This window comes from Emys orbicularis, chromosome 15 (assembly GCF_028017835.1).
Source record: "Emys orbicularis isolate rEmyOrb1 chromosome 15, rEmyOrb1.hap1, whole genome shotgun sequence".
NCBI lineage: Eukaryota > Metazoa > Chordata > Testudines > Emydidae > Emys > Emys orbicularis.
Window position 1 is genome coordinate 3,856,471 of NC_088697.1, and position 25,716 is coordinate 3,882,186.

A 25,716-nucleotide genomic window follows, 5' to 3' on the forward strand; every position below is an offset into this window, starting at 1 on the left:
GTCACCATAGTCTTCAGGGTCTGTTCTTATAGGGATTTATCCTCAGACAAGTTTATAGGGTTTGCTTCATCATGCTGTTCTCACATTTGAGGTGATAGTCAATCATGCAGATGGCACAGCAATGACAAAATGACAGTATGTTATGTTCTTCGGCCCTCCTGTCCTTGCGGCAAGTATGCCCTCAGGGTTATCGGGCTCTCTCGTCCACTGCTTTCTTCAGCCAGATGATCTGATTTTAAGGCTGGCACCTCAACCTTTAATCTTTTATTGCTCATTCAATCATACATACATACAGTCACACTCATACTCCAACATATATCCTGTCACATCTGCATTTTAATCACCTACCCATCCTTTAACAAAACCATTCTAAAATCAGTGGGAAATGGCAGACTTCATAAGTCTATTCATACCACTTGTTATATGTATATCTAAAGGAAACGAACAAGAGAAGCATGGAAGACTGGGGGCTTCACACATCTTATTCCAGAGTTCAGGAAAACAAAGTTGTACAGTACCAGCAAACTCTTTGTCTCTGGATGTTTTTCTACAATTAGCACAGACCTTGCAAACTGGCAGGCCTGTTTCAATTAGCACAAACTCAGCAGGTTGAGAGAGCCGGCTGAGAGACATATTTCTTTCTAATGGTCAGTCCAAATCCTGGGGTCTGCTGTGGAGTCACTTTCTTACATTTCCCATATCAGAAATATACCAGTTATCAATCTAGTCCAACACCTGGGCTGTCACCGCTTTGTTTTATTACCCTGTGCGGGCATCGGAGTCCTTAAGCATTCATTGGAAATTAAAATTAGCCAAGTCAGCCTCACCGCCCTTTCCCTGTGTCCAACACCCAGTGCTGGGAGTGGCTGATCCATGGAAGAACTCACCACTCACATCGCTAGCTGCTTAATGAGGGCAATATAAAAACCAGCAGCGGGGCAGGACTGGGAGATAACAATGGATCTCCGGCAAGGACGGGCAGCCAGACAAGGGATCCCGCCAGATATGCTCCTCCCTGCCTCACCAACTACGATGGGCACCTACAAAGTCTGTGTTGCCACCGGGAACTTCCTGCTAGCTGGGACGTTCAGCTCCATCTCCATCACCCTGGTGGGGACCCATGAGGAGAGCGACAAGAAGCCCCTTGACAACTGGGGGAAGGGCTTCATTCCCGGGGCGGTGAGTACTTGTAGAATAGGGCCAGGCTCTGTGGACAGAACCACCCAGTAGAAAGTGGGGGGGTTGCAATGCTCATGACTTGGGGCTGTTTGATCATCAATCCCCAGCTTCTGGAGTCATGGGGTTACGCTGGACGACTCTGCATTCATTTGAAAAAATATTGAATTTCTAGTCCCTGTGGTTGCGTAGAAAACCTGAACTAAGTGCAGCCTAAAAGATCTCCAAATAGTTGGTGTTTTTTCTTAAATCTCCAGTGCCTGGAGTCACGTGATTATGACAGGAGACTGGCAGCTTTTATTGTGAGAATGTTATTTCTTATGCTATAGAGGAGAAAGGGGTGCAAATTTTCAACTGTAATTTTTTGTGTGGTGAAAAATGGCTATTTGGCACGACCTTTCACAAATTTGCACTGATTCCACTGAACTGTTTCAGTTCCAAAATAATAATAAAAAAAAAAATCAATGCTTCGGTCTTCTCATTTTCAAAATGAAAGTGTTCAAGTTTTCTAGGCAATGAGCATTTCTTTTGTTTCATTTTGTTTAAAACTTTAAAAAATGCTTGAGATCAAAACAAAACATTTTGTTTCAGGTCAAATGAAATATTTTGTTCAACCTGAAATGATGTCCCCTGACCTTTTGATTCGCCAAAAATTTCATTTTTTCAGTTTGACCAGAAGTGAATCCCCCCCCCCCCCCAACTTAGAATGGATTTTTGAGTTCTGGCAATTCCAACAATGTCCTCATTATACTACGTGGGGAGGATGGTCCAGTGGCTAGACTAGAGTAGTTGCCAGGGCTATGATAGATCCTGGTTCTATTCCCTGTGCTACCGCAGTCTCACTGTGTGAAAGCCTGTGACTCACTTTCCCCATTTATATAATGGGGATAACAGCACTGTACTACTTCACAAAAGTGCTGTGAGGGTAAATGTGTTAAAGATTCAAGGTGCCTCCATATAGCAGTGATAGGTGCTAGATAAGTACCTAAAATAGACTAGCTGTAGCAATGCCTCAAAAATACAAAGCATATGCATTACTGCTTTTTTTCCCCTTTAATCTCATGATTTGTAAACCAAACTCATGATGGTTTGAGAGGGACGCTGAGGGTTGGTGCGTGTTAGGGGGCTTTCCCTTCACCCCCCTCCCCTGGTTCTTGCCACATGGACAGAAAGCAGAAGACCAGAAGTCCAAAGTGCAGGCAATGTGATGTTTATTGGGGTTAGTTCCAAGCAAACGCCCATCACAGAGTCTATTTCCCAGGGCTCTGTTCCCAGCTCTGATGCTGCAGAGCCCAGTCTGTGTCCCTTTTCTCCATTTCCCCACCCCCCTTAACAGCCCCAAATATACCAGCCGTGCACGCCCCTGGTCCCACCCCTTACAGCTTATGGTCATATTCAGTTTTTGAGGGGGCGTGGGTCTGGGGTCTTTGTCCCACCGCTTTTGTACCCCATGGGAGGCCGTAATGGCATGGAGGACTCACCACCTGCTGGTTGCTCCAGGGATTAGCTCAGTCCAGCTCCAGCACGCCCTCAGCAGGCAGTGTCCTACCCGTTGTCTGGTCTACACCACTGTTTCAGACCCACGTTGCTCCCCTGCTCAGTGGGGTTCTCTTCAGCAGTGCCCACTACTTCTTCCTCAGCCCCCTTTTGGGGGTCACGGCAGTCCTGTGGCTTGCACCCGCCACAGTGGCCAACCACAACCCAAAGTCTGGCCTCTCACTGCAGGGGCAAGTTGCAGTCTGTATCGGTCCTGCTCCTCCGCGGCCAGGTGCGGTGCAAGGGGGGGACCCAGGCCCGCCTGCTACTCTGGGTCCTGACCCGGGGACCCTCTAGCAGCAGCCTCCCTGCCCAGCCTAGCAGGTAACAGGCCAGAGCTCCCGCTCCGCTCCCCTGAGCCTGCCCAGCACTGCTCTATCTCCGGTGCTATCCCTAGGAGCCAGTCCTCCTCCCTTGCTTGTCGAGGAGAGACTCCCCTTGGCTCTGCTGGGCCGCTCCTTATATCTGTGCTGCTGCCCCAGCAGCTGCCTCCCGTCCGGCTCCTAACAAGCCTCGCCCTAATTAACTGCAGGTTTCCACAGCTTCCCTGGCTGCTTCTGCCCCACCCCCGGCTGGAGTGGGCCACTTGCACCACTACAGAGGGGTAAGGAGTGAGGTTGTGTCCTGGGCAAGGCCAGGCTCTTCTCTGGCTTTTAGTGTGTTGTATGCCTCCCCGGCCCCAGCCCCCATTGTCCCTCCTAACTGGTTGCTTGATCTTGGCTGGAAAGAGGAGCCAGGCAGCCTCCCAGTGCATGCTCATAGATTACACTCGCACCATGCCCTGTAACATTTAGTTTCATCTCTTACCACCCCATCTGGCTGTGGGCAGATGTAACTTGCTGTGTCTTTGTCTTTCCTTCCCACATATTAGTATAAGGATCAAAAAGTCACACCCCAAATTCTATTTCAGGCTGATAAACAAGCTTATATCCTAACACTCCATCTCCTTTTTCTTTTCTTCTGGGATCCGCTGGCCCAGGTATCCCGGGAAAAGCCTAGGACATATGGCGACACATTTCCTGATAGGGCCAGGCATCAAGGTGGAATGTGTTAATGCTCCATTTGCCCCACTGCCGCCTTGGCCCTGCACCTTCCCTTGTACGGACATCCATATTCCAATGAGTGTGCCTAAGAAGGTGTGCCCCATAATGGTGTGCCTAAGAAGGTCGGGTCTGGGTTATGTGTCACACTGTGGTGGAGGGCCTCTTCCATGACAATTAGTGGTTGTACCTTGTGGGTCTGTGCTCCCCTTAACCACCGCAGTAGATATTGCAAAATTAGCATACTTAACAACAGGCCAATAGCCATAATAATCCACAGTAACATCGGGAGCCCTGATTATTGTAATGTAGTCCAACATCCAGGCCACCACCAGAACTGCTTCTCCTCCTCTGACAGGGTCAAGGTCTTTTAACACCATTCTGGAGTGTATATTTTAAATCTGTCCGGTTGTTGGCAGTGGCAGCGAGCTGCTCCTGCAGGTTTCGCATGCTGTTGTCCATATTATGAGTCCACGGGATATTCACAGGCAAACGGGGTATTGTCCACACCAGCTTGAGCACTTGGTATGGAACCGGGGTAGTGTTCGCTGGTTCAATTGCACACAGCAATGAGTTCCACAGATCCATTCGTGCACCCTAGTTCCGACGGGAGCATGTAGATGTGCCTGCCAACCCTTCACCCTGTCCCCGGTTCTTGTCACACGGACAGAAAGCAGGCGGGCAGCAGGCCGAAGTGCAGGCAATGAGATGTTTATTGGGGTTAGTTCCAAGCAAGCATATCCAGAGCTCTACACACCGGCAGTGTCTGTTCCCCCATGTTCCCCTTCCCAGCTCTGACGCTGCAGAGCCCAGCCTGTGTCCCCCTTCCCTATTCCCCCGTCTTCCTCCTTAGCAGGCCCACATATACCTGCCGTGCATGCCCCTAGTCTTTGTCTTTTGTTTACACATATTAGTATAAGATATTTGGGGTGTGACTTTTTGATACGCTTATTCTATCTCAGGCTGACAAAAAAGCCTATACACTGACAGTGTGTGAACACTTGCGGATAGTACTGAAATAGTTAACAGCACTGGCATTTCTACAGCATTGTTAACTCACCTGACTTTTTTGCGCATCATTTGATCTTTGGGATATATAATAAAGCCCCAAGCACCTGGAGTCATGTGAATCTGTGAGAATCTAGGTTTTGATTTTTTTTTTTTTAAAAAGAAACTCCATTTCTTCCGTTTGTGGGGCAGAAAAAAATCTGGAAAATGTGACCTCTTATATTAATATTATTATTAATAATAATAGATAAATAAATAATGGGACATTCAACAAAAGCAGTGAAAATGTAATCAGATTAAAGGGCTTTACATTCACCCCAGGATTCACTGCTACTAATTGGAGCAGTTGAGCAGGGTTGAGCAGAGGGATTAAATCATTCAATATGTCATTGTAATATCATCCAGATTTCCACCTCCTGCAATAAACAAGGGTTGTCTGCCCTGCGGTTCCTGCTCCCCAGCCAGTTCCCAAGTGCCTTAAGCGAGGGAGACCCTCACTCGTGGGAAGGTTATTGCAAAATGTTTCTTTGTGGGTTCTCACTCAAACTGAGCGGCTTTCCGCAACACGGTGGAAGATGGGATACTAGGCTAGATGGTCCCATTGGTCCCATCCAAGTGCTGAAGTTGCTGTATTCCTTTGTGGAATCACAGCCTGGTGTCTAAAGAGACAGAAGAGAAGCTGACAAACTGCCATTGATATGTTTCACAGTAGACCCTAGAGGCGAACACCCTGACTCACGATCTTCATCTACTCGGAAAATGAACTCAGTCTCCTTTTCGCTAGTATTAGATCTCACTGCAGCGGCATTAAGTGCCATGCCAGCCCCGAACTGCTGCTCCTTTGGGATGGCAGGCCTGGTGTTTTGGTGATTAACAAGTGTCAGGGGCTGGAGAGCACAGGGGAACAGTTCGCAGGGATAGCCAGGATGTTGATCAGTATTGGAGACTTCCGGGGCGATGCTTGGAGTTTTCATGGAGGGCCGGAAGATCTGGTGCATGGGGCCGGGTCAGCAGGTTGGGTGGAGATCAGGTGAGGCAGTGGGACAGGGCCAGGTGAAGCTGTGGGGCAGGGCTGGGTGAGGCAACAGGCATCGGTCTGTCACTCAGCCAGCTTCCTCTGGCTCTTGGGGTCTTCATATGGTCTGGGTACCCACGGAGAGCGTGACCAGCCTAGCCCCGGGGCTGCAGGTTCAAGGAGGGGCAGCGGCTCAGGAGGGTGCCTGAGGACCTGGAAGGCTGGGGTTCAATACTGGGGCCCTGGCATGGCCATGAGGAGTGGGGTGTGACTGGTTTGGTCACAGAGACCCCCTTGAGACGGTCACCTGACATGCTGAAATTACCTCTGAGCCCGTTTTCCCTGCCAGCTTGGGACTCCAGAACCCTGCCTTGTTGAGACAGACACACTAGCCTGGGGCAAACACAGACCCAGGTCTGAACCATGTCCCCCAAAGCTGCAGACTTAACTGAAAACAGCTCAGCAAGTGCTCCTGTCTCCAGCACCCAGCTCCCAATGGGATCCAAACCCAAATAAATCTGTTTTACTCTGTATAAAGCTTATGCAGGGTAAACTCATAAATTGTCCACCCTCTATAACACTGATAGAGAGATATGCACAGATGTTTTCTCCCCCAGGTATTATTCACTTACTCTGAGTTAATAAAATCACTTTTGTGTATTAACTAAGTATAAAAAGGAGGATTTAAGTGGTTCCAAGTAATAACAGACAGAACAAAGTAAGTTACCAAGTAAAATAAAACAAAACACGCAAGTCTAAGCCTAATACATTAAGAAACTGAATACAGGTAAATCTCACCCTCAGAGATGTTCCAATAAGCTTCTTTCACAGATTAGACTCCTTCCTAGTCTGGGCCCAATCCTTTCCCCTGGTACAGCCCTTGTTTGTTCCAGCTCAGGTGGTAACTCCAGGATTTCTCATGACTGGCAGCCCCTTTTGTTCTCTTCCACCCCCTTTTATAGCTTTGGCCCAGGTGGGAATCCTTTGTCTCTCTGCGTCCCCACCCCTCCTTCTAAATGGAAAAGAACATGATCACATGTCATTGTAAGACTTCATTACCCACTTGCTGGCATACACTATACAGGAAGGCTTGCCAGTAAACAGAGCCATTTACAACCAATTGTCCTGGTTAATGGGAGCCATCAAGATTCCAAACCACCATTAATGGGGGGGAGGGATAGCTCAGTGGTTTGAGCATTGGCCTGCTAAACCCAGGGTTGTGAGTTTAATCCTTGAGGGGGCCACTTAGGGATCTGGGGCAAAAATCAGTACTTGGTCCTGCTAGTGGAGGCAGGGGGCTTGACTCGATGACCTTTCAAGGTCAGTTCTAGGAGATGGGATATCTCCATTAATTATTATTATTATTATTAATGGCCCACACTTTGCATAATTACAATAGGACCTCAGAGTTATATTTCATATTCCTAGTTTCAGAGACAAGAATGTTATATTCATACAAATAGGATGACCACACTCAGTAGATTATAAGCTTTGTAATGATACCTTACAAGAGAACTTTTGCATAAAGCATATTCCAGTTCCATCACATCCACACTTATAAACATATTTTAATAAAACATATGGAGTGCAACGTCACGTGGGGTGCGCCTCTCATTAAACCGCAAGGCCTGGATGGCGTGGGCTGAGCCCACGGTAGAGGGCTTGGATGGGCAGGGGGCAGGACATCAGCCTCCGCTTTAACTGAGGCCAAGCTTAGATGCACATGGCTGCTCTGACCCATTTCTGGCAGCTTCTAAAACATGGTGGGTACCGCTAGAGGGATTTAAAGGGATTGTGCCCTTCTCTTATACACTGCTAGGCTATGCTGAGGTACCTCAAGCTCTAGCCAAACAGGTAAACCTTGACCTCTACCTCCAGGCTAATGAAAGGCAGGTGCTGAGTAGAACAGTAGATGCAACAGTGACCTGGCAGATCTGTCTTTTATGGAGACTTCTACATAATCGGGGCACAGAGGCCAACAAGTATTTTATTTGGGGTGGGGGGAGAAAGATGCTGATGGTTAACCCCTGAGTTGCTGGATTAATCCCTGAGTCACACCCTCACGCTCTGGTCCCCCCCCCTGCAGGTGGAGGAGTTCCAGCTGTGCTGCCAGCACTGGCTGGGGGACATCGTCCTGGTGCGGCTCCACAAGGAGCCCTACTCCTTCTACCCCACCGACAACTGGTACTGCAGCTTCGTGGAGGTCATCTCCCCCCACGGCCAGCGCTACCGCTTCCCCTGCTACCAGTGGATTGATGGTTACCGCACACTGGAGCTGCGGGAGGGCAAAGGTAGGGGGCTGCGGGCTGGGGGCAGGGCATGGGGGCTGGCCTGGTGCCTCTTGGAATCAGAGCGAGCTAGTTATCCCGGTACACACACCTCTATCTATCCATCCCCGTACATCACCTTCTGTCTATCCATTCCCGTACCCCCATCCATCTATCCATCCCCGTACCCCCATCCATCTATCCATCCCAGAACACCCCCTTTACCTATCCATCCCCATACACACCCCTCTATCTATCCATCCCCGTACACATCCCTCTATCTATCCATCCATCTCCATCCACACCCTTCTATCTATCCATCCCCGTACATACGCCTCCATCCTCATTCACCCCTCTGTCTATCCATCCACATACATAACCCCTCTATCAATCCCCATCCACCCCTCTATCAATCCCAGTACACCCCCTCTACCTATCCAACCCCATACACCCCCTCTACCTATCCAACGCCATACACCCCCTGTCTATCCATACATCCCCATACACCCCCACTACCTATACATCCCTGTCCACACCACTCTATTTATCCATCCTTGTACACCCCCTCTAGCTATCCAACCCCATAAACACCCCTCTAGCTATCCATCTCTGTCCACACCTGTCTGTTTATCCATCCACGTCCACACCCCTCTATCGATCCATCCCCATACACACCCTTCTGTCTATCCAACCATGTACACCGGCTCTATCTATCCATCCTTGTACACCCCCTCTAGCTATCCAACCCCATAAACACTCCTCTATCTATCCATCCCAGTCCACACCCTGATATGTATCAATCCCCATATATCCCCTTTATCTATCCATCCCCGTACACCCCTCTTTCCTCCATCCTTTTACACACCCCTCCATCTATCCATCCACATCCACACCCCTCTATCCATCCATCCCCATCCACACCCCCTGTATCTAGACATCCCCATACATAACCTTCCATCTATCCATCCCCAGACACCCCTGTATCTAAAAATCCCCATACACCCCTGTATCCATCCATCCCCATACACCACCACTGTCTATCCATCCCAGTACACCCCCTCTACCTATCCATCCCCGTACACACCCCTCTATCTATCCATCCCCGTACACCACCACTGTCTATCCATCCCAGTACACCCCCTCTAGCTATCCATCCCCGTACACACACCCCTCTGTCTATACATCCCTCCCCATCCACCCCTCTATCTATCCATCACTGTATACCCCCTCTATCTGTCCATCCCCATACAATCGTTCTGTCTATCCATCCCCATACACACCTCTCTATCCATCGATCCCCATCCACACCCCTCTGTCCCTCCATCCCCGTACACCTGCTCAGTCTATCCATCCCCGTACACACCCCTCTATCCATCGATCCCCATTGTAGTGGGGTGGTTACCCGCTCCTGCCCTGAGGGGTTTAAAACAGCCCTGGAGGAGGGCTGTGGAAGGGCAAGATGCCTGGGCTGATTGGGAGGAAGCAGGCTCAGCTGGGGCCACGCCCCAATCGGGCCACAGCAGGCCTATATAAAAAGGCGGGGAGCCAGAAGCTCACATAGTCTCTCTCAGTGTTCAGAGAGAGAAGGGCCTGGCTGCAGGGAGCTTAACCAAGTACCTGGAGTGGAGCAGGGCTGGGGAAAGGCCAAGGGAGCCAGGGAGCTCCGGCCTAGGAAAGCCCCAGGCTGCAGGCCTGGTAAGGCCTATTAGGTACTGGGTTGCAGGGGGCAGCCCATGGGTAGGCAGAGGCAGCAGGTCTGAACCCCTTTGCCTGTGATGAGTGGCTGATACTGCAGTCTGCCCCAGTGAACGGGGGCTAGATGGAGACTGGGCAGTAGCCAAGACTGAGGCAAAGTGGGGATAATGGGTGGGGGTTCCCCTGGGAGGGGAGACCCAGAACTGTGGGGGTACTTCCAGGGGGCAGCACCCCAGACAACAGGACACGGGGTCCGGGAGGGACACGGGGGGCCAAGTGGTAGCGGGACATCGGCCTGCAGAGGGCGCTCCAATGGCTGGAGAGCTAATTCCTGAGACAACCAGAAGGCGGTGCCGCAGCGGTGAGTCCTGCACTTTTACACACCCCTCTATATATCCGTTCTCATCCACCACTTTATCTAATCACCCCCCCCCCCTCACGTTCTTTCTCTCATCCAGGCCAGACAATTTGTAATGATGCTGATTCCCCGTTGCTGCTGGAGCAGCGGCAGGCTGAGCTGAAGCACCGACACGAGTGCTATGGGTGAGTGAGACCCGGTGAGGGTTGGGGGAGCTCCCCAAGGCTCAGGGCTGCGCGGTGTCCCGGGGATGGAGGGGGTGGTAGGAACCGCAGGACAGGTCGGCCTGTGACTGCAGCTGAGGGATTGTCGGGGCAGCGGCAGGCCAGGGCTAACGTTCCCTGCCGTCTCTCCCTGCCCAGTTGGAAGGAGTTCGCCCCCGGACTGCCTCGGTGCCTGGACGTGGACAACATTAGTGAACTGGACTGTAACAGCATGTACTCCTTCACCAAGAGCACCAACTTCCTGCTGCGCGGGGCGAGCGCGTGAGTGCTGCTTCCCCATGGCCCAGACTGGTTCCCAGCACCTGCCCCTAGAAACTAACCCCAACCTTGTACAGTAACCGTAACCCTGTGCACAACCCTATACACCAATCCAAACCCTGGACACAACCCCGTACACTAACCCTAAGCCTCTACCCTAACCCTAACCCTGTACAGTAAATGTAAACTTGTACACTAACTCTAACCCTGTGCACAACCCTGTACAGTAACCCTAACCCTGTACACAATGCAGTACACTGACCCTAACCCTGTACACCAGTGGTTCCCAACCTTTTTTGTCTGGCAGGCACCAGACGACGAGCCACAGAGGACCCTGGCAGCGGACGAGCATCCGCCAAAATGCTGCCGACAAGTGGCAACGTCAATAGGCATCGCCGCCGAAATGCCTCCGAGAAGCAGCATCATCCAGAGGCTTCGGCACCGAAAATTGGCGGCATTTCAGCGGCGACACCTCTGGATGCTGCTGCTTCTCGGCGGCATTTCAGCGGATGCTCGTCCACCGGCCAGTACGCTGGCACACTTAGACGCTCCAGCGGGCGCCGCATTGGGGACCCCTGCAGTACACTAACCCAGTCCTATACAGAACTGTGTACAGTAACCCTAGCCCTGTACAGTAACCCTAGCCCTGTACAGTAACCCTAGCCCTGTACACAACTGTGGTGGTCCACGCCCCCAAGGGTATGAGCGGCATGGACTATCCGCCACCGTCCATAAAATAGCCCTTTCGTTCAGGGCAGGGTGGCCTAACGGCCAGAGTCTATGGCGTCCCCTTTAATGCAGGGTGGCATGGCCTCACGGCCGGAGTCTATAATACGGCCCTTGGCTACAGGGCAGTGGGGCCTACCGGCCAGAGTCCATAAAGCAGCCCTTGGTGGAGGGTAGCGTGGCCTCACGGCCAGAGTCTTTATCATTGGGGTGTGACAGCCCCAGTAGGCGGGTCCCGACCTAGGGCCCTTACAGTGGCGTAGTGGCTTGCCACCAACTCAGTGGGGGGTTCCGACCAAAACACGCTGAGTTTCCCCGGGGGCGGGGGGAAGGTACCACTCAGTCACCCTCCCGGGGTCACTTCCTACCAGGCTCTCTGTTGGGGTCTCCCAGGAGTTGTCGGGTCCTCGGTACTCTGCGGATCCGGTCGTCTCCCAAGTCTCTTCCACTCACTGAGGTGCAGGCGGGCCATGGACGGCATCACTTCCCAGTGCGGTCAGTGGCTGTGGCTGGTCTTCCGCAGGAGCTCCCCCAGCAGGTCCTTCGCCTACGGACTCCAGCCCAGAATGAGCTGGTCTCCCTCCCTTTATACTCCTGTAGCACTTGGAGCATGCCCAGTCTTCCCAGGGAGGCAGGACTTCCGCTGCCAGTCCCTGGGGCTTAACTCCTTCCGGGTTAAGGCGGGGTGGTCTGACCCTGCCACAACAACACTATAAATTAACCCTAACCCTGTACACAACCCTGTAGAGTAACCCTAAACCTATAGACAACCCTGTACAGTAACCCAAACCTTGTACACTAACCCTAGCCCTATACACAACCCTGAACACTAAGCCTAACCCTGTACAGGTTTCAGAGTAGCTGCTGTGTTAGTCTGTATCCGCAAAAAGAACAGGAGTACTTGTGGCACCTTAGAGACTAACAAATTTATTTGAGCATAAGCTTTCGTGGGCTACAGCCTACTTCATCGGATGCATAGAATGGAACATATAGTAAGGAGATATATATACACATACAGAGAACATGAAAAGATGGGAGTTGCCCAACCAACTCTAAGAGGCTAATTAATTAAGAGAAAAAAACTTTTGTAGTGATAATCAAGATAGCCCATTACAGACAGCTTGACAAGAAGGTGTGAGGATACTTAACATGGGGAAATAGATTCAATGTGTGGAATGGCTCAGCCATTCCCAGTCTCTATTCAAACCCAAATTGATGGTATCTATTTTGCATATCAATTCAAGTTCAGCAGTTTCTCATTGGAGTCTGTTTTTGAAGCTTTTCTGTTGCAAAATTGCCACCTTTAAGTCTGTTACTGAGTGACCAGAGAGGTTGAAGTGTTCTACTGGTTTTTGAATGTTATGATTCCTGATGTCAGATTTGTGTCCATTTATTCTTTTGCATAGAGACTGTCCGATTTGGCCAATGTACATGGCAGAGGGGCATTGCTGGCACATGATGGCATATTTCACATTGGTAGATGTGCAGGTGAACGAGCCCCTGATGGTGTGGCTGATGTCACTTGAATAGATATGTGGACAGAGTTGGCATTGGGCTTTGTTGCAAGGATAGGTTCCTGGGTTAGTGTTTTTGTTCTGTGGTGTGTGGTTGCTGATGAGTATTTGCTTCAGGTTGGGGGGCTGTCTGTAAGCGAGGACAGGTCTGTCTCCCAAGATCTGTGAGTGAGGGATCATCTTTCAGGATAGGTTGTAGATCTTTGATGATGCGCTGGAGAGGTTTTAGTTGGGGGCTGAAGGTAACAGCTAGTAGTGTTCTGTTATTTTCTTTGTTGGGCCTGTCCTGTAGTTGGTGACTTCTGGATACACTTCTGGCTCTGTCAATCTGTTTCTTCACTTCAGCAGGTGGGTATTGTAGTTTTAAGAATGCTTGATAGAGATCTTGTAGGTGCTTGTCTCTGTCTGAGGGATTGGAGCAAATGCGGTTGTATCTTAGAGCTTGGCTGTAGACAATGGATCGTGTGGTGTTTCCTGGATGGAAGCTGGAGGCATGTAGGTAAGTATAGCAGTCAGCAGGTTTCCGGTATAGGGTGGTATTTATGTGACCATCGCTTATTAGGACAGTGTTGTCCAGGAAATGGACTACTTGTGCGGATTGGTCTAGGCTGAGGTTGATGGTGGGATGGAAATTGTTGAAATCATGATGGAATTCCTCAAGGGCTTCTTTTCCATGGGTCCAGATGATGAAGATGTCATCAGTGTTGTGCAAGTAGAGTAGGGGCATTAGGGGACAAGAGCTAAGGAAGCATTGTTCTAAGTCAGCCATAAAAATGTTAGCATACTGTGGGGCCATGCGGGTACCCATAGCAGTGCCGCTGACTTGAAGGTATATATTGTCCCCAAATGTGAAATAGTTGTGGGTGAGGACAAAGTCACAAAGTTCAGCCACCAGGTTTGCCGTGGCATTATCGGGGATACTGTTCCTGATGGCTTTGTAGTCCATCTTTGTGTGGAATGTTGGTGTAGAGGGCTTCTACATCCATAGTGGCCAGGATGGTGTTTTCTGGAAGATCACCGATGGATTGTAGTTTCCTCAGGAAGTCAGTGGTGTCTCGAAGATAGCTAGGAGTGCTGGTAGTGTAGGGCCTGAGGAGAGAGTCCATATAGCCAGACAATCCTGCTGTTAGGGTGCCAATGCCTGAGATGATGGGGCGTCCAGGATTTCCAGGTTTATAGATCTTGGGTAGCAAATAGAATATCCCTGGTCGGGGTTCTAGACATGTGTCTGTACAGATCTGTTCCTGTGCTTTTTCAGGGAGTTTCTTGAGCAGATGGTGTAGTTTATTTTGGTAACCCTCAGTGGGATCAGAGGGTAATGACCTGTAGAATGTGGTGTTAGAGAGCTGCCTAGCAGCCTCTTGTTCATATTTCAAGTTCATCATGATGATGACAGCACCTCCTTTGTCAGCCTTTTTGATTATGATGTCAGAGTTGCTCCTGAGGCTGTTCATAGCATTGTGTTCAGCACGGCTGAGGTTATGGGGCAAGTGATGTTGCTTTTCCACAATTTCAGCCCGTGCACGTTGACGGAAGCAATCTATGTAGAAGTTCAGTCTATTGTTTCGACCTTCAGGAGGAGTCCACGCAGAATCCTTTTTTTGTAGTGCTGGTAGGGAGGATACTAACCCACAGAATCCTGTATACTAACCCTAACCCTATACATTAACCCTACACAGTAACCCTAACCCTTCATCAAGACCGCCCCCTTCCTTGAGCATGGGGTCAATGTGTGACTGCTGGCTCCCACAGCCCAGGTCATTCCCAGAGACTAAACCCAAACCCTAGCCACAACCCTAACCCTATACTATCTCCTTTCCCTAATCCTACCCTAACCCATGTCCTATACTCTTTCTCTCACTCTGCCTATGCCCTATAGTCCTTCCCTAGCCCTAACCTGACCGTGTAGCCTAGCGCCTTTCCCTAACCTTCTGACCCTTCAGCAAGACATCCACCTTCCTGCAGTGTGGGAGGGATGTGTGTGTGCAGCCCAGCCCCCAAGGCCCAGCCCCAGGGACTAACCCCATAACCCTGCTCTATACCCTAACCCTTATTCCTAGCCCTACTCTATACCCTAACTCTATCTATTCCCATACACATCCATTCTCTCTCTCTCTCTCTCATTCTCTCCATCCCCACCCATTAATCTAGCTGTCCATCTATCCATCCCCAAACACCCCCTCATTCCATATTACTCACTCTAGTCCTTGTAGTAGGGGAGAAGAGCTTGAAAACCCAGGTGTAACCAATGCAGCGATGCTGCCTGAGTCTGCTGAGAGCCTGAGCCCATCACTCCATCAGGGGGCAGCTTCCCTGAGCATGGCTCCACTTTGCCACCAGTGCATCTCTGGGGGGAAGAAATGGGGGACCCTATTTGTTATTCTCGGGGGGAGAAAGGGCCATCCCCCAGGGGGCTCTCACATGTCTCTCTGCCCCCCCCCCCCCCAGGCAGGTGGAGCTGTGGTTGAAGGGTTTCCTGAGCTGCACCAACTCCTGGGCAAAGCTGGCTGACATCAACAAGGTTTTCTGCTTCAACAAGACCCCGATCACAGGTAGGTGACCCCCCCCTCCCCACCCAAGCCCCGCTTGCCTGGGCCCACGGGAGCCCCCATGCACAGAGCAGGGTGATAGGGATGGGTGTGATGCAAGAGGCTAGAGACCCCAGTGCTGCTTGTGCCAGGCACTGCCCAGACCCCTCCCCCCATGCTCAGGGACCCCCTTGTGCCAGGCAGTGCCCAGGCCCCCCATCCCCTGACCGGGGAGCCCCTTGTGCCAAGTGCTGCCCAGACCCCCACTGAGATCAGGCCCCCTCATGCTGGATCGTTAGCTCCGTTCTCCAGCAGGGGGAGGCCGTTGGCCCCGAGAGACGCCACAAGCTGCCCCAGGAGCCCCGGGCAGGACTCGAACCCGGCTCCCCTGAGTCCTGGCCCGGCACGTTAACCCCGCAGCTGCCCTGCCCGTGTCCCCCCAGAGTACGTGCGGGCGCATTGGCGAGAGGACAAGTTCTTTGGGTCCCAGTTCCTGAACGGGGTCCACCCGATGGTGATCCGGCGCTGCACGGAGCTCCCCTACAACTTCCCTGTCACACCGGCCATGGTGGCCTCCTCCCTGGGGGAGAGCACCAGCCTGCAGGATGAGCTGGAGGTAAGTGGGGCGCTGGGGCCCCCCATGGGACTCGGCCGCGATCTGAGCTCTTGCTCCGGCTCCCTCCCCAGCATCGCTCCAGGCATGAGCAACCATGGGTCAGAGGTGTCCAGCTGGCCCAACTCCAGAGCCAATGGCCGTGCTTGCACTGGCCACTCGCCTCCAGGGGCTAGTCCCAGGGTACTGCTGTGGGGAAGCTCACAGCACGGAGAGAGGGCACTGCTGCAGGGAAGATCACAGCACTGGGAGAAGGCACTGCTGTTGTGAAGCTCACAGTGCTGGGAGAGGGCACTGCTGCAGGGAAGCTCACAGCACTGGCATCCCAACTTTCCCCCATACCCTGGGGTCCCTGCCCTGCATCCCTGGATGCGCTGGCCCACACAGTCTGCTCTGCTCCCCTGTGCCTTGCAGAAGGGGAACATCTTCCTCGCTGACTATAAAATCCTGGAGGGCGTCCCGGCCAACACGATCAACGGCTACCAGCAGTACATCGCCGCGCCCCTCTGCCTGCTGCACCTGCAGCCCTCCGGGGAGCTCATCCCCGTGGCCATCCAGGTAACAGCCCCCGGCGCCCCCACACACTGCCCATTGGGACCCCCACGCAGCCCCCACCCCTACACAGTCCCAGGGCTGGGCATTGCTGTCTAAAGGACTGGCCCAGGGAGAGAACCCAGGAGTCCTGGCTCCTAGTCCCCCTGCTCTAACCGCCAGACCCCACTGCCCTCCCAGAGCTGGGGAGAGGAGTCCTGGCTCCCAGCCCCCCCTGCTGTAACCACTAGATCTCCGCTCCCCTTCCCTTCCAGAGCCAGGGAGAGAACCCAGAAGTCCTGGCTCCCTAATCCCCCCACACCCTTGTGTGTGTGTGCATGCATGTGACCAGTTGTGTGTGTACACACATCCCAGCTGTGTGTGTGCCCAGTTGTGTGTGTATTAGGGTGACCAGATAGCAAGTGTGAAAAATCAGGATGGGGGTTTGGGGTAATAGAAGCCCATATAAGAAAAAGTCCCAAATATCAGGACGATCCCTATAAAATCGGGACATTTGGTCACCCTAGTGTGTATGCACACCCCAGCTGTGTGTGCCCAGTTGTGTGTGTACACATACCCCAGCTCTGTGTCTCCTCTTCCTAACACTGCATTTGCTGCACCATCATGTCCCCTCATCCTGGCAGCCAGGTCCCAGCCCCTGGGCTCCCCAGGAGAAGCAGCAGGATTCACACCCCCGGCCTGCACCAACCTGCCCCCCCATCCCTCCTGTGTCTCTCCCCCCACAGCTCAGCCAGTGCCCAGGCCCCAACAGCCCCATCTTCCTGCCCAGCGACTCCGAGTGGGACTGGATCCTGGCCAAGACCTGGGTGCGCTACGCCGAGTTCCTGGTGCACGAGGCCATCAGCCACCTGCTGCTCACCCACTTGATCAATGAGGCCTTCACCCTGGCCACCCTGCGCCAGCTGCCCATGTGCCACCCGCTCTTCAAGGTGAGAGAGGGGCCAGGTGGCCCCCCTGGAAGGGGCAGGGCCAACAGGCACCCCGGGGGCCAGCTGTGCTCAGATGTGCGGCAGAGAAGAGCCCAGCAGGGGAAGCGTGCCAGATGGGCCTCGCTGCTGGCATCCAGCTGTGCCCAGCCACACATGCATGTGCCCGGCGGGGTGCTTGTGCCAGGCTGGGCGTGCCCCACGCTGGCCATGTTCTACCCATCGCGGTCCAGCACCTTCCCGACCTCATGGATGAAGGGAGAGAAGGAGCCGCTGCTGGCTTCTCAGAGGGGCCGGGGCCTTGCCCCCCCCGGATACATGCGGGGGTGGGGGTGGCTCCCTGCTTGCCCTCACCCACCCCTGTGTCTCTTCCCTTCCCTAGCTGCTGCTGCCCCACACCCGCTACACGCTGCACATCAACATCCTGGCAAGGACCCTGCTACTCGGACGTGGAGGGAACATCGAAAGAGTGAGAGGATGCCACAGTCAGGGGCATTGGACCCCGTTCCCCTCCCAGAGCTGGGGAGAGAACCCAGGAGTCCTGGCACCCAGCTTCTCCTTCTCTAACCACTAGGCCCCCACTCCCATCCCAGAACCGGGGAGAAAACCCAGGAGTCCTGGCTCCCAGCCTCTTCTTCTCTAGACCGCACTTGCCTCCCATAGCTGGGGACAGAACCCAGGAGTCCTGGCTCCCTGCTCCACCAGCTCTAACAACCAGCCCCCACTCCCCCCCCAGAGCCACGTACTTGGGAGTAAAATGTGCCTGTCACCTGAGGTACCGGCCTCACCTGGAACCCCTGAAGCTCTCTTCCTGTATTGTCTTGCCATGAAAACCGCATTGGGAACCTCCTGGAGAGCAGATCCTTCAGGCCAGCCTCCATCTCAGTTAGTCCTGGTGTTTGCACCGTACGGCTCTGCAGATGCAGCCTCTGCTTTCAGCTCGTCAGTACTGTTAGCAATTAACTTCGAGAACACCTGGAAGACGGGTGAGATACCAGCGGGCTGGAGAAGGGCAAACACCGCATCTGTCTTTGAAAAGAAAAACAAAGAGGACCCAGGGAATTACAAACCAGTCAGTCTAACTGGAAGATACTGGAACAAATTATTAAACAATCAATATGTACCCAGAGGATCATAGGGTTAGAAGGAATGGCCTGCATGGATTTGTCAAGAACAAATCATGCCAAGCCAACCTAATTTCCTTCTTGGATAGTGTTGCTGGCCTAGTGGCTGGGGAGAAGCAGTAGACGTGATATTTCTAGATTTTAGTCTTTTGACACATCCCACGTGCAAAGTAGGGAAATTTGGGCTGGACGGAATTACTATGGGTGGTTGAAAAACCAGACGCAAAGAGTGGGTTCTCAATGGTCCACTGTCAAACAGGGAATCTAGTGGGGTCCCACAAGAGGTCAGGCCTGGTTCGGCACTATTCAATATTGTCATGAATGACTTGGATAACAGAGTGGAGAGTTTGTTGATAAATTTGCAGCTGACACCAAGCCAGGAGGGGTTTCAAGCACTTCAACAGGCAGGATTAGAACTCAAAGTGATTGCGACAGCTCGGAAAATTGGGCTGAAATCGACAAGCTGAAATTCAATGAAGACAAGTATAAAGTGCGCCACTGAGGAAGGAAAAATCCAATGCCCAACTGTACAATGGGACATAACTGGCTGCCGGGGGGGTCGTACTGCTCAAAAGGATCTGGGAGTTATGGTAGAATATAAGACAACAATGCAACACAGTTGGAAAAAAGGCTAATATCATTCTAGGCTGTATTAACGGGAGTGTCATGTGTAAAACCCAGGAGGTCATTGTCTGGCCCTGGTGAGACCTCAGCTGGAGAATGGTGGGTTGGGGGGGAGATGTCACACTTTTTAGGAAAGATGTGATCAAATTGGAGAGAGTCCGGAAAAGAGCAACAAACATGATAAAAGGCTTAGAAACCCTGATCTATGAGGCCAGGTTTTTAAAAAAAAAAAAAACTGGGCACATTTAGTCCTGAGAGAAGAAGACCAAGAGGGGGGACCTGATAGTCTTCAAATATGTTACAAAGAGGACGATCAATTGTTCTCTGGTCCTGCTGAAGGCAGGACAAGAAGTAATGGGCTTAGGCTGCAACAAGGGACATTTAGGTTAGATATTTGGAAAAGCTTTCTCTCTCTCAAGATAGTTAACTCTGGAGCAAGTATAGAGGTTGTGGAATCTCCAGCATTGGAGGTTTCTAAGAACTGGTTGGACAAACACCAGGAGTTGCGAGTGATCGGTCATTTTTGGTGTACAACGCAAAGTGAAACATCGGGGAGGCAAATTTGTCACAGGGCGTATTGTCGGTCATCCGGTTGCACTGAAATAGATGGTGGCGGTATTTAATTCTAACCCGCTCCCTGGTCCAGTGGCTCAGAGGTTGAAGGCTCTGTCTCTGGTCCCTTTCCAGGGCATGGGTTCGGGGATTGAGGGGACCAAGGTGCTGATGGCCAAGGGCATGTCCTGCCTGACCTACACCTCCCTCTGCTTCCCTGATGACATCCAAGAGCGCGGGGTTGACTGCATCCCCAGATACTACTACAGGGATGATGGGCTGAAGATCTGGTTGGCCATTGAGAGGTAAGGAGCAGGAGCCAGAGCAGAGGGTGGCGAGGAAGCAGATGGCATATGGAAAATTCCCACCAGCTCAGAGTTGCTTAGAAACACGGCTTTCCTGCCACATATAGAATTCTGAGTTTAAAAAAAACTGGAATTCCCCAAAAGGCACTTTTTCAAAGACACCAGCCCCCCCCAGCTAGATTGCATGAATACTCCTTGAGCCACTCATGAATCACACAGAGAAGGGCACCAGCCAATTCTCCCCAGCCTTGCACACCAGAACTATACCATCTTGCCCTGGTCAGAAGCTTGGCCAGTTTAAGTTTATTACCCAGTCCGCCCCTCCCTCACTGTGGAGAGGACATACACCAGTCTTTGTACCTGAGCTGAGATTTCCAACCAAACCAAATTGTTTTAGGTAAAATATAAAACAGGTTTATTAACTACAGAAAGTGATTATACATGGTAGGCATAAGAGGTTAGAGATAGTTACCAAAGAAAATAAAAGGTAAGCACACAGTCTAAATTTCAAACCTTATTACATTAGGCAGCATTTAGATCAAGCAATTTTCTCATCCCACTGGATGTTACAATTCTTAATACACAGGTTTCTCCCTCAGTTAAAGTTTTTGTCTTCCCAGCATTCTTGTAGCTTCCAGCGTAGGTGAGGGAGGAGACAGGCCAAGGAATGATGCCACTGTCCCTTATTTTATACCCTTACTCCATGTGCCTAGAAGATAATTGCCCAGACATGTTCTGGTGGGCTTTTCTGAGTCACTGGGTTAAGCAATCCCCCGGTGGGTCTTGTGCAACTAAGAGTGGAGCAGTCTCCATTTGGTGGTGGTTGGGCAGCCCTCATTAAATAGTAAATCCCTTGATTACAACTCCCCTGCTTTTTATTGGTCGTTGAACACCCTCCTGGGTGGGGACAAGTTCTTTTTATGTCATTATCAAATTTACAGCATATTTCAGTAACGACCACACAGCAAAATCTCATAACTTCATACTGTGACAGGGCAAGGCCAGATGGCTATAGTAAAGTAGTGAGGAACAGGTATGTTAGCCCCAGACTAAACAAATCCCTGGTACCATGGTAACCAAATGGCAGTTGCTCCAGGTTAATCAAGACACCTGGGGCAAATTAAGATCCTTCTAGAAAGCAGCGGAGATAGCTAGGTTGATTGGGACACCTGAGGCCAATCAAGGGCTGGCTTGAACTAGTTAAAAGCCTCCCAGTTAGTCAGTGAGGTGTAAGTGTCAGGAGCTGTAGGAGGAAGCCATGCTGTTGGAGGAACTAAGCAGTACAAATCCATATCAGGCGCAAGGAAGGAGGCCCTGAGGTAATGGTGAAGGAATGGGGGGCTGCTGTGGGGAAGTGTCCCAGAGAATTGTACATGTCCTATTTCCAAAAAGTCAGCTACCATAGTTCTACTATTAGGGTCCCTGGGCTGGAGCCTGGAGTAGAGGGTGGGCCTGGGCTTCTCCCTCTCCTCCCCGATTAATCACTGAGACTGGGGGACAACAGAGACTGTGCGAGGGAGGGTTGCTTCTCCTCATCTCTCTTGTTGGTTTATGATGAAAATGGTTCAGTAGACTGTGACCCTTGCCTCTAGGGAGAGAAGGGCTACATGGAGGGTCACAGTGAGCCTCTGAGACTAGCGAAATCCACCAGGAAGCGCGGGACCCACTGAGACAAGGACAGAGCTTTGTCACAATGCACACTAATTATATATATATTTGGAAAGAACAATGGGTTTCAGCAGATCATGACCTTTCATATGATATCTTACATGGCATGCGTTGTATGAAATATCACAACTATATATGAATGACGCATATGGGTTTTACAGGGAGCTATTTTGAGATACATTGTGTCACAGATTCTATTCCTGATACCTGGAGGTTCCCTGGTAACAAGGCAGTGTGGTGCCAATGGGCAGCTTTGGGCACTAAAAAAATTAATCCTACCACCATGGAAAAGTCAACCCCCATCAAATATTGATGCCTGGCTTGGTGATCTGGCTGATCACACAGCTAACGAATTGCTGGCAGGGAATGCCTGAAAAATTCAAAGCAATTTGGGCTGATTTATTAGAGGTCTATGATCAATGTAGACACTGAAGATAGATATGTCACATCCCCTCCCCTGCCTTTATCCTAACCCCCATTACTTACTTTGTGTGGTAGATTGGAAAAATGAATGAAAACTTGTAAATATACAAAAATGGAGAGGAAAAGTCAACTTTTGGGAATTTTCCCCAAAACCAAATTCCAGGAAAAGGTCTCATTGGGGGTGAATGGAAACACTTGGTTTCAGTCAAGCCAAGACATTTTGTGTCAATGGCGACTTGTTTAACGTGTTAACTTCCACAAGAGCAAGTCCAATTTGAAATGAAAAGTTCAACTCTGCCATAGACGAGATGCAGGATCACCTGGGGTTCAGGCCAGCGGCTTAGCCACCAGGCCATGCTCCCACAGCTAGGAAAGGGCAAAGTGGAGGGGACCCTAGGTACCGGCAAGGGTGCATGGTAGCATTGGGCTGTTTGCAGACGCTGGCTGAGTGACGCTGGTGCACTGGGGAGTGATGAGGCCTGCATTGACCCACCAAGCTGACACATCTTTGCTCTTTCCAGCTTCGTCTCCGGCATCGTCAGACACTATTACCGCAGCGACGCCCATGTTCTGGCCGACTGCGAGCTGCAGGCCTGGGCAGACGAGATCTTCCGTGAAGGCTTCCTGGGGAACGAGGAGTCCGGTAGGGGCCATGTAAACCCAGAGCTCTGCAGCCACTGGTCACCGGGCTCCATGCAGGGGTGGCTGGGGGGCGTTTCTGGACTGTGTGTCTCAGGAGGCCAAACGACTGTCAGCCAGATCCTGGCTGGTGTCAACGGGCGTCTCTCCATTGGAGTCAATGGGCCAGATCCCAGCTGGTGTCAATGGGCGTCTCTCCAATGGAGTCAATGGGGCCAGACCCCCCATAGCTGGTATCAATGGGCGTGTCTCTATTGGAGTCAATGGGGCCAGACCCTAGGTCGTATCAAGTGGCCCTGCAGGCAGGGGTCCTGACCCCCGGACGGGGAGCAAGGTGTCTGACTCCACAGGGACAGGGTGGCCTGCATCACAGTGGTGGGATGGACCCATGGGGTGACTGGGAACAGCCCCGCTGTGGGAACGGGCAGGGCGGGGAGCAGGTGTGTGGTGGAGCTGAGGCCCGGAGCAGGAGAGTGACTCACCGGGGGAGGCTCCGGCAGAGGAAGGTATTGAACCCGGCTCTAGGGGTCCCAGCCCAAGGCCACAGAGCAGGGCAAGGCTGGGCTGGGTCAGTGATGCCCGTTCTCCATCCCGCAGGCTTCCCCTCGTCCCTGCAGAGCATCCTTGAGCTCATCAAGTACCTCACCATGTGGATTTACTGCTGCTCAGCCCGGCACGCTGCCCTCAATAACGGGCAGGTAGGGAGAGGCCAGCGTGGGCCCACGGGGCCCTGGGGTCCAGCCACCGACACCCCCACCCTGCACCCCCCACATGGGGCCCTGGGGTCCAGCCACCGACACCCCCACCCTGCACCCCCCACATGGGGCCCTGGAGTCCAGCCACCGACATCCCCACCCTGCCCCCCACAAGGGGCCCTGGGGTTCAGCCACCAAAACCCCCATCCTGCACCCCACCCCACTGACACCTCAATCCCCAGGACCCTGCTCTAGCAAGCAATCCCCCACCCAGAACCCAACCCCAGTGAGACCCTGGACACCTCAGGACCCTGCCCCAGCCCCCCAATACCCTCCCTCACTGCTGCGCTTAGCACCCCGACCCCCACTTTGACTTTCCTAACCGTTAGCCATGGGTGAGACTCTGACCAAGCCCTGAGTGCCCAGGTCTCTTGGTTGAGCCAGACCTTCCTTATGCTTGTGCCCCCTGGGCGGGGTGAGGAGGGGATCCCTGGCTGGGGGATCCCTGGCTGGGCTGGGGGGGTCCCCTGCTGCTCTGACTGCGGGGGTCTCTCTGGGCCGCAGTACGAGCTCGGAGCTTGGATGCCCAACTTCCCTGGCTCCATGAGGAACCCTCCACCCCAGGCCAAGGGCACCACCTCCCTGGAGAGCTACCTGGACACTATCCCGGAGGTCAACAGCACCAGCTTCACCATCTACAGCCTCTGGGTCATCTGCTCCAAGCCAGGGGACTCGGTGAGGACACAGGAGATGGGGGCACTGTGGGGCTGGGGCTCAGTATGGGGCACTCTCCCCTGGCAGGCAGGGCTGGGCGCGGGGCAGTACTAGGGGGCACTGTGGGGTAGGGAGCAGGGCAGGGGGCTCAGCAGGGGGTGCTCTCCCCTGGTAGGCAGGGCTGGGCGCGGGGCAGCACTGGGGGCACTGTCGGGTAGGGAGCAGGGCAGGGGGCTCAGCAGGGGGTGTTCTCCCCTGGTAGGCAGGGCTGGCCCTAAGGTGGCACTAGGGGGCACTGGGCTGCGGCTGGGGGTGTCTCTTTAATGAGCCATTCATCTGAGTTCTCCCCCCCCACCCCTTGTGGTAACAATAAAGGACCCGCTGATGTTTCACACAAGCTGGGGCATGAACCCAGGTGTCCCGGCCCAGCTGCACTTTGGGGGATTCCATTCAAACACCCATAAATTCCACTGTGTTGTTTCAACCGGCCGCAGGATTCTCCTTCCCTCCCTGGCCTGAACTCTTCCCAGTGTTGCTACACAACTGTTAAACACCTGCCCCATGCTCCAGGGCATGTGAGGGATCCATGTGTAAACAGCCACCCCACCCCAGAGGTGGCTGCATCTCAGTGCCGGGCGAGGGAGCCCTTCCGTGCTGTCCCTCACCACTCTCCCTTTCCCTTGCAGAGATCCCTGGGCATGTACCCCGATGAGCACTTCGTGGAGGAGGAGCCCAAGTGGCTGATCACAGCCTTCCAGGGGCGCCTGGCCCAGATCTCCTGGGAGATCCAAGAGAGGAACAAATCCCTGCCCATCCCCTACCACTACCTGGATCCCCACCAAATTGAGAACAGCACGTCCATCTGAGCCCAACCTGCGAGCCCCAGGGACAGGCCCCCTGCGGCCGCTGGCAACTCTGTCCCCGAGATCCTGTCCCAGGAGCAATAAACCACACACTGGTTCCACTCGGAATGGCTGATTCTGTCTAGTGGGGTACAGCACAGGGGGCTGGGAGCCAGGACTCCTGGGTTCTCTCTCTGGCTCGGGGAGGGGGGGGTCTAGTGGTTAGAGCAGGGGGGCTGGGAGCCAGGACTCCTGTGTTCTATCCCCAGCTCTGGGAGGGGTGAGGGAACTGGTGGTTAGAGCAGAGGGGGTGTGATGTTACTGACATAACCTGTAACTGTATAGATCATTGTTGCAACTACTGTTATATATTTGCAGCAAATATTGTACAAATGTTGTCCAGTAAGGTGTCGATGAAAAGGTTATGGTTTGCTGATTATGCTATCTGGATGCATGCATCATTTTTCTGGTTGAAGTTATGACTATTGATTATGTACTTGTATATCAGTGTGTTTTAAATTCTGAAGTACCCTTGGTAAATCATTTGGTCAGCTTCTTGAGACCAGAATTTGCAAGTTAAGTGCCCAATCAAGAAACACCCATTGTTCTCCCGCACTGAAAGAGCTCAGCAAACAATGTCAGAGTCCAGGAAAGCAGAAAATGAATGTGAGGACAGGAGCGATGAGCGAGATGA

The 25,716-nt window shown here is 52.4% G+C and overlaps 2 protein-coding genes across 2 annotated transcripts in view; one reads left to right on the forward strand and one right to left on the reverse strand.

Moving 5' to 3' along the window:
- Nucleotides 1-25,716, reverse strand: part of LOC135889362 (zinc finger protein 208-like) — a 510,343-nt gene that overhangs the window by 75,514 nt on the left and 409,113 nt on the right. The window lies entirely within an intron of this gene.
- Nucleotides 1,033-25,046, forward strand: LOC135889368 (arachidonate 12-lipoxygenase, 12R-type-like). The gene is made up of 14 exons (XM_065417232.1): nt 1,033-1,179; nt 7,862-8,066; nt 10,196-10,280; nt 10,458-10,580; nt 15,266-15,369; nt 15,789-15,961; nt 16,373-16,516; nt 17,236-17,439; nt 17,819-17,905; nt 19,872-20,041; nt 22,654-22,775; nt 23,369-23,469; nt 24,031-24,201; nt 24,867-25,046. The coding sequence occupies exons 1-14, from the start codon at nt 1,033-1,035 to the stop codon at nt 25,044-25,046; spliced, it is 2,016 nt and encodes a 671-aa protein (XP_065273304.1).